The sequence below is a fragment of the Salvia splendens genome, chromosome 3, assembly GCF_004379255.2.
Source record: "Salvia splendens isolate huo1 chromosome 3, SspV2, whole genome shotgun sequence".
NCBI classification, from domain to species: domain Eukaryota; kingdom Viridiplantae; phylum Streptophyta; class Magnoliopsida; order Lamiales; family Lamiaceae; genus Salvia; species Salvia splendens.
The window spans coordinates 43,066,244-43,075,776 of NC_056034.1; the positions used below are offsets into that span (position 1 = coordinate 43,066,244).

The window sequence follows — 9,533 nt, forward strand, 5'->3', positions numbered from 1 at the left end:
ACAAAATAAGTCTCAATATAATACTATAATTGATTACATTTGATGTATCTTGCTAAGAAAATTTTAAGATTATACATAAAATTTATCCACATAATTAATAAAGCTTTCAAATTAATAAGTGCGATCAGTGACTGAGTCAGACGTCTCATTGCTTAAACACCAAATATTCTTAGTTTTTCGACAAAGTTTCTTTGCAAATCAAACCAAAGATTAAACTCTATTTTATTAAAAATTACCAAAAATAGAAAATGAATTATCCACATAACCATGCTTGATCTTAACTATTTACACTTATAACGCATAATAAAAACGAAAATTTAGCACATACAAAACCATAAACTTTGGCCATTTCGAAAAGATCTTTTGTAGTGAGAAATAATCAATCCTCATATTCAAATGTCCACAATTATGGGTTGAGAAAAGCTCAAACACTAGTAGTGGTCTAATACCATGGAGCCCATAACTGTACAATAGCCTATGTAGAATATTCAAAAACTCTGTTACACTCACAAATCTTGGTCAATTTAATTAAATTCCTAGTAGCTGTGAAGATTTTATCAAAACGAAAGCTCAACCAATACTTTATAGTTCTTACCGTAAAAATTCAAAATTTTAAATTTTCCTAGTATATATAGCAATATCCAATAAAGGAAGTGGTTTAAGTGAAAACTTTTTCAAAATGCGAATTTTGAGAATTACTTATGTATCAGTTTTTTTATACATCATAGCAATTGGCATTATAAAAACATGTTGATATTGAGTCACAAATCGATATAGAGTCAAAAACTGATAATTCAAAATTTTAACTTTTCCTAGTATATATAACAATATCCAATAAAGGAAGTGGTTTAATTGAAAACTTTTTCAAAATGCGAATTTTGAGAATTACTTATGTATCAGTTTTTTTATATATCATAGCAATTGGCAATAATTTGGCATTATAAAAACATGTTGATATTGAGCCAGAAATAGATATAGAGTCAAAAACTGATATTCATGAATATGCGAACTGATATTCATGTTGAGACATATATTAAGAAATTATGTTAACTATATATGAAAGATGAATAATGTAGGAGAGAAGAGAGAGTAAAGTAAATGATAGAATAAAATAAGAGTGATTAGATGTTTTGTCTTTAGTAAAAAATGAAATGACTCAAATTTGTTGAGGTAGACTAAAAATGAATACGATTAAACTTTTTTGGGACGGGAGTGTAATTTTGTGTTTTGATTAATTTTTTTTTTATCATTATCCATCCCCATCCAACAAATGTACTGCTACTTGTTACTTATACTAGTAAATGTTTTATGTAGTTCGTGTTACTCTCTTAGTCCATTCAATAATGTGAATTCAAAATGTTTACATTATTGAAAGATACCAGATTTTAAGAGGAATGGTTAAGTGTGGGTAATATTTTTGAGAAAATTACTTATGCTTTAAAAGATCTAAAATATCCATAGGAAAGCAAAATATCAACATTCTGCCACGTGTAAAAATGATTTACTAGAAACTGAAAATGATAAGTATCTGAGAGCAGCAGAGTGTGGAAGACGATCTTCACATCACTCTCTCTCTCTCAAAGTCTATGGAGAGTCGTTAATGTCAGCAAACTCACAATCCGCATTTGCTCACATGGAGCTGCTCCGTTCTTCACTCATTCCTAATTATCGCGCTCCCAAACTCACTGCCAAGAGGTATCTCCATCACCGCGAAAACGAATTGAATTTCGGAATTCCGAATCATTCATCCTCCAAAAATACCGGTGCAACTGCGAAGCGATGCGCAATCGTCAATAGAGCAAGTGAGAGAGGCGATGCGGACACCGCCGTGGTCGTCGAGAAGCCTCCGCCGAAGCCGCGCCTCTTCAAGGTCTTCCCCGGCCGTCCGACGCCGTTCGGAGCCACGCTGAGAGACGGTGGAGTCAATTTCGCTGTTTATTCGCACAATGCCGCGTTGATTTCTCTCTGCCTGATCAGGCTTCGGGACTTACTAGAGGTAGAATTAAGAATTAACTGTTTTTCGTATTGCTTGGATTGATTTTTTGCGATGCGAAGTGCAATTATATAATGATGTATGTGAAATTAACGAAACACGCGTTATAATGGGTGGAATTCAGTGGTGGATACTGCAATGGCTTGATTACTGAGTAGATGAAGAGTGTGTTTTCTTTAATTTGAGTTCCTGTTGTTCCTATTTTTGGCAGAAAAGAGTGGCAGAGGAAATTGCTCTGAATCCGCTTATTAACAAAACCGGAGATGTTTGGCATGTGTTTGTGAAAGGTGATTTCGAAGATATGGCCTATGGCTACAGAGTTAAAGGGAGTTTCTCCCCGGAGGATGGTTTCTATTTTGACTCTTCTAAAATATTGGTCGACCCATATGCAAAGGTCAGTAGAGTGTGGCCGTTTACAGTTTGTTTGTTTCTCTGTACGTCTTGACTCTTGTCATGCCATTGTTGGAATAGGGAGAATGTCCGTGATTTTTTATGAGTTCAAACCTAGACATATTGTAACTTTTCCGTCTTTGGCTACAACGTAGGCTGTTATGAGCAGAGGGGAATACGGTGCCTTAGGACTTGATGACGATTGTTGGCCTCAGATGGCAAGTCCGGTTCCTTCTATTAAAGATGAGGTATTCATGAATCATGAATGTAATGATTATGAAAAATCCTAGATTTATCTTTGTGAATGTTCCTATACATGTCTGAGTGTGCTGTCATGCTACTATTGGCAGTTTCACTGCTTCCAGTGTGATCCTAGTTCATAGGTTCAACTTCATATATGTCACCTGGATCATAGCACAAGCTCATTTTTGTGGCTGATATTGAAAAAAAGAGGATTATCTTCTTGGCAGAATTCGGTATTGTCTTATATGTTCTCTAAGCTGTTTGGAAGGAAATGTTTTGACAGTTGGTTTTACTTTGAGAACAACTAATGAGGAGCATAGCCCTAGCATATGTCTTTGGTTTGCATTAATACTTAAAAGGAGTGGCTCCTTTTTGTTTTTACTTACGGATTACAATGTTCCTTTATTGCTTCACTTGATTCATTATTGGAAATTTTCAGCAGTACATGTGGATTCTAAGATTTTTTAGTTCGCAGGAGGTTCTTAAATTCTTGGACATTTATTAAGTGATAATTTTACCCATCTCGATCTTGCAGTTTGACTGGGAAGGAGATTTGCCTCTAAAGCACCCGCAAAAAGATCTAATTATTTATGAAATGCATGTTCGTGGATTTACAAGGCATGAGTCAAGTGATGCCAAATTTCCAGGGACTTACCGTGGCTTGGTGGAGAAACTTGAACACTTGAAGGTCAATGACTCCAATTTTAAGCCTAATTTTCTTCAAAAAAGCATACTTTTCCCCCTTCATAGTTTGTGTGGCCACTTCTTACTGCATAGTTAAGCAAGATGTACTTAAGCCTAAACACACTTTACCAAAACTGCTTCTTACTGTATACTAGTAGTCTTGTTTATGCAGTCATAACATGGTCACATGGACTACTGATGTTTGAGAGGTACTGTAGTATATGACATTGCTATATTCTTTTGCAGAAAATTGGTGTCAACTGCATTGAATTGATGCCATGCCATGAATTCAATGAATTGGAGTATTATAGCTATAACTCTGTCTTGGGTGACTACAAGTAACTTCTGACTTCCTATCTCTGACTTTAAATGTCCTCAGAAATCTTTGGGTAGTGAAAACCTATATCTTGTAGTTTGAGAATAGTACTGCGATGCTTTCAGGAGAATTGTAAAAATCCAATCCTTTAATGTTGATTGCATTCCCTCTATCTGAGATGAAAAGTCAGACACTTTTCTTATTATAAACTTATGAGGGTGTTTGCTGCTACAAGTATTCTTGCCTTTTCTGATACTGACTACTAAAAGTCACCTCATCTAACGTGTCAATTGATAAGCCTTTAAAGATAGTTTAACTTTCTAAAATTGATGATCTTATGAACGTGACACTATATGATGGAATTATTCCAGAGAAATAAAGATCCTAATCTCCACAACATTGTTTCATGCCCAGGATGAACTTTTGGGGGTATTCAACGATCAATTACTTTTCGCCAATGGCTAGATATTCTTCAGCCGGTATTGGTAATTATGGCCTTGGTGCAGTGAATGAATTTAAGTACCTTGTTAGAGAGGCACATAAACAAGGGATTGAGGTAAGAAATCTGAATAATGAGTGAAGTATATTTCGTGGTGAGACTTTTGTTTGAATCCTCCAAGTTCATTCAATGTAACAGGTAATTATGGATGTAGTCTTCAACCACACAGCTGAAGGGAATGAAAATGGCCTCACATTGTCATTCAAGGGAATTGAAAGTAGTGTCTTCTATATGCTTGCACCCAAGGTAAATCTATACTCATTATTTAAGTCCTGTGTCATTCTTGTTATTATTGTTATTTTCACTAAAGAGTATGAACTTTTTATGGAGGTACTTAATTTGTTTGCTGCTTGTATCAGTATGAACTTTGTATTTCATATATGGTTGTGAAAACACACATCGTGTTCCTACTATGAAGTGTAGAGTGGTGTGTTGGCCATTATTTATTTATTTATATATATTTGTTTTAAATCTTCCCATGATCCCATCATGCCTGCGATTGTGTATATTGGTGCAAGGCTGTAGTGAATATCTATTGACTATCTGATGTATAAACCTGCTCAATAACATTGTGTAGGTAGTTACAGATAAAGTTGTTGTACATCTTTTTGTCTGGGCTCAACAGGTCTAGTTTCAATATCTTCCAAGTTGCATCAGACCAGTTTGAACAACTTAGAAATAGAAGGTGGTTAGAATGCTGAAATTTGTATCCTGAAGCGATCATTCTGTAATGTTTGTTTAAACAGGGTGAATTCTATAATTATTCTGGTTGTGGGAACACCTTCAACTGCAACCATCCCGTTGTACGACAATTTATTCTGGATTCCTTGAGGTATATGCTCTCTCTCTCACACACCCTCCGCCTGAGAAGCTACATTATACATAAATAATGGTTCATCCATTTCATAAATGAGTAAAATGATCCATACATAATCTGCTTACTTTGGCTGCATGTGGGGAAAGGAAAATGAAATTTAGTTCTAAAACATTTTGGATAAACTAGTACCAAATGGTATGATTTTTTTAAATAATTAATAAATTCTTTAGAAAATGTTTTTTTTCTTGGTTTTTGCAAGCTTCAATCAACAGGTTTTTTGTGTTGACTGCTGTTTACAAAAGAGCGTGGTCTCAAATCAGTTCGTTCTATATTATTTATATTTTATTTTTGATGTGGTATGAATATTTCTACCCGATTTGTCTTTGTTGAAGACAAAATTGACACTATATGAAATAAATTCTCTTTGTTTTACCTGAAGCTTTTGGAATAATTGATAACATATTAATTATGTATCAGTTCAAAAGATTGATCTGCTCCCTTCTCATTTATATAAGGATCATTAAAGTTTATGTAGTTTTTGAAGTAATAATTTTTTATCTTGTGTACCAAACAAAACATTTTATGTTTCATGGGCTGATCATTATCACAGATAGATTATCACTAATATATTCTGGTCATGCTTGACACTTCATTTCAACTCATTAACATATTTTATATGTATTTATCTAGTCCTGATTCTCAACAGATACTGGGTGACAGAAATGCATGTCGATGGCTTTCGGTTCGATCTTGCTTCCATCTTGACACGGAGTAGCTGGTATGTTGTTACATCATCTTCCGGGCTTGAAATCTATTTATAGGTAATGGTCAGTCTCCATTACCCTTGATGTTGGTCTTTGCAGCCTCTGGGATGCTGTAAATGTATATGGCAGTGCAGTTGAAGGTGAGACAATGACTACCGGAACTCCTCTATCTTGCCCCCCATTAGTTGACATGATCAGCAATGACCCTATACTACGTGGAGTGAAGGTAGCTAGTCTGTTTTGCAATTATTTTTTTGTTCAAAAATATTTGGAGTTCTGTGACTTCGATTATTAGCATATATCACCTGGAAGGCTGGAAGTGGAACCTATTTGCATGAGAATTTTTTGCTCCTCTTCTCCCAAAAGGATACTAGGATGACAATTAAATGCTCGCTAAAAAAGGAAGATTCAGTCTCCATCTAGAATTTTCTGCCCACCCTCCATGTTAAAAAACACCAACAGCAATGCACCTTTAGTTCGCATTTTAGTGTTGGATCTTAAAAATATGCTTCTTGTTGTTAGCACGGCTCACTTATCAGAAGTTCTCCCTATAAGTTCTTGTAAGATAGCTGACTAAGATTTGTTTATTCTCTGATCAGCTTATAGCAGAAGCATGGGACTGTGGAGGCCTTTATCAAGTAGGAAACTTTCCCCATTGGGGTATTTGGTCAGAATGGAATGGCAAGGTAAGTAGAGCTACTATATAACATGAAGTTGTTGATTTATGGGCACTGTAACAACCAGCTCTTACTACTAAGGCCCACGGTTCAGGAACCGCCGGTGGTGGTTTCCAATAGGTAGAACTGGAACCAGACCGTGGGAGGGCAAACCTAGACTTGGGCTCAATTTTAATCTTCAAAGTTAGACTTTAAAATTGAAAGTCGGGCAGTTAACTGGCGGGTTTGATTCCATTTTTTGGAACCCGCTACTGGCCTGTCCCATTTTCGGTTTCGGTTCTGGTTTGGCCTGAAACCATGGTCTATGGTTCGGAACCAGCAGTTCAAATTTAAATGGGAATCTCTAGCTCATACTCTCCCATCTTTATAAAAATTTCGTACAGTTGTCCTATAAAATTCTGCTAAGACCCTGTAATTAACCATGTGCTACTCACCCAGCTTCATTTTCCCTACTGTTGGCAGCACAAGTAATTGTCTGTGTTGCCAAATAATTTAAATCCTAAAATCCTTAGTAGACTGCCAGTGTCTTTCTTTTAAAAATTTGACCTTTTCTAATGTGCTTCTGTCCCTTAGTTAGCCCTCTCTGGTTAACACCATTCCCCAACTTAATATATAATTATCTATTTGAAGAGTACCTTTTTTTCCAGTACCGTGATGTTGTAAGGCAATTTATCAAGGGCACAGATGGCTTTTCTGGGGCATTGGCTGAGGGTCTCTGTGGAAGTCCTAACTTATACCAGGTAACTTTTTTCACGTGGATTCCTTCTAGAATACATTAAGAGTTCTACATTGCTATATATCTCTATACAGATTTTCAAAGTACATTGTACACTTTTCATTCCTTCCTGTTTATCTGAATCAGAAAGGTGGAAGAAAACCTTGGAGCAGTATAAACTTTGTTTGCGCGCATGATGGTTTTACTTTGGCTGATTTAGTGACTTATAATGACAAGCACAATTCATCTAATGGCGAAGACAACAAAGATGGGGAAAATCACAATAATAGCTGGAATTGTGGCCAGGTATGTATTTGAGTTCTTAAAAATGTTGTTTCAATAATTTTTATCTGTGGTGAAGTGCTAAAGGGCTTGTGGTCAGATAGTTTCGTGTATCTTATAACTGAGCCCAAAACTAAAACTACACCTCTGTGTAGTATTATGATACGATAGATTTGGACAATATATATTTGAATTGTGTTTCCCAAGCTTTTTAAACCTAAACTAAATTATGAATACCATCTTGTTATGATTATGAAAAATTGATTTTCCCTTCAACTAGATTAGTTTCTTTCTTAGTTTTGATTGTTGAGGCTAGCCAGTCACCTAGAACCATTAAGGTAGTTCTTGCCTTTTGAAGTAAGAATATTTTCCAATCTAAACACATCTTTGTAGTAGACTCTGGAAAAACTTCTAGTCCTGATAGTTTCTTCTGTTAATTCGTCAGGAGGGAGAATTTGTGAGAATTTCCGTGAAGAAACTGAGAAGCCGCCAAATGAGAAATTTCTTTCTGTGCCTCATGGTTTCCCAGGTAGGAAAACTCTGTTTCACTCACTGTGGAATGTGGAAACTAGCAATGTTATTGAGTTCATATATCTCTAAAAAGTCATGCTACTTGTAATGACTTATGCGACTGTGCAGAGATTACACGAGCACGAGCCTCATATTTGTCTACTTGTGTTGATAATACATCAACTTAATATTTCTTCTCCAGCATTCTCATTTCTACCCAAACATAAAATTGAAGTGGTTATATGCATTTATTTTCTTGTATTCTTGTTCTTCCACAAAACTGTCAAATAAATATCCTGTCTCCGTCTCCTTCTGCTTCTGTTTGAAATTTGACCAGGGTGTCCCAATGATCTATATGGGAGATGAATATGGCCACACAAAAGGAGGAAACAACAACACATATTGCCACGACAATTTCGTAATCCTCTACTCATGCGCTCAGCATTACATTGGTTACTCGCTATCCCTTCCTGTTAGAGCAAAATTCCACTTTTTCTGCAGATAAACTATTTCCGGTGGGATAAGATGGAGGAGGCCTCATCAGATTTCTTTCGATTCTGCTCCCTCGCAGTCAATTTCCGCCGGTATCTCCCTGAAACTTATCGCTTTTCCTGTGCTTTTGCTTCAATGAAGCTCATCAAACGATATTTTTTCCCATCCAGTGAATGCGAGTCTCTCGGCTTAGACGAATTCCCAACAGCAAAGCGCCTCCAGTGGCATGGCCATGCTCCCGGGGTTCCAGATTGGTCCGACACAAGCAGATTTGTGGCGTTCACACTGGTAACTTCCCTTCCTCTGTCTGATACAAAATTGAAATCTTGAAAATCTTGTCTGAAATGGCTCTGATATGGGAATTGCAGATTGACACAGTGAAGAGGGAACTGTACATAGCCTTCAATGCAAGCCATGTGGCTGTGGTCGTTGCGTTGCCAGAACGGCCCGGATACAAATGGGAGCCGTTGGTGGATACAGGCAAGCCAGCTCCTTACGACTTCCTCGCCAATGATATCCCTAACCGAGAAGCGGTAATCCAACAGTATGCTCACTTTCTTGACAACAACTTATACCCCATGATTAGTTATTCTTCTATTGTTCTCACACTTAGCCTCGACCTCACTTCATAGTTTACCTCTCAAAACTCTTAGCATAAAATTCTCTACTATTATGTGAAACTAAAGGTAGTCTATCTAAATAAATGGTAGGCTTTTTTTGTCTCCGATTCTTTGATAAATAGTCGATTTTGAGATTAACTTGATTAGCTTGGTTTGATGCAATTATAAGTCCTAATTTTAGGACATGGATGAAATCTTCCACTTCACAGTTACCTTCTCATTCTGTGTTTGAGATTTTTTTGTGGTCATGAAAGAAATTGAAATACATGTTATGGAATTGTATGATTCAGAAATATAGGATGAAATTTTCGATATCAATGCTAGCTTGAACAGAGTAAATTAATACTGTATGGATTTCGTATACAAAGACCTATTTTACTGAAATAAAACAATATCTTTACTATATAATTGCATGTTTTATAATAGGGTCGCTCAGCATTATCCATAAGTTGTTTAATTAATAAATCCCTCTCTCTTAAAAATAGGAACATGACATCAATTTTTTCAAGCGACTCCATCATTGAAAACAAA

General features: G+C 36.2%; 1 protein-coding gene across 2 annotated transcripts; it reads left to right on the forward strand.

Annotated features, from left to right (window-relative positions):
• The first annotated feature begins 1,530 nt into the window (after positions 1-1,530).
• Positions 1,531-9,196, forward strand: LOC121796195 (isoamylase 1, chloroplastic-like). 2 transcript variants are annotated; one of them, XM_042194969.1, is made up of 18 exons: positions 1,531-1,996; positions 2,205-2,387; positions 2,539-2,631; positions 3,162-3,314; positions 3,557-3,648; positions 4,041-4,182; positions 4,264-4,371; positions 4,872-4,957; positions 5,649-5,720; positions 5,806-5,846; positions 6,306-6,392; positions 7,068-7,123; positions 7,246-7,404; positions 7,826-7,909; positions 8,228-8,308; positions 8,392-8,474; positions 8,553-8,670; positions 8,751-9,196. In XM_042194969.1, exons 1-18 carry the CDS (start codon positions 1,601-1,603, stop codon positions 9,012-9,014), a joined length of 2,298 nt encoding a protein of 765 aa, XP_042050903.1. In that variant the 5' UTR covers positions 1,531-1,600; the 3' UTR covers positions 9,015-9,196. The 2 variants fall into 2 exon arrangements, with proteins under 2 accessions (XP_042050903.1, XP_042050902.1); XM_042194968.1 differs by having other exon boundaries at positions 1,532-1,996; positions 5,806-5,932; positions 7,031-7,123.
• Positions 9,197-9,533: the final 337 nt, after the last annotated feature.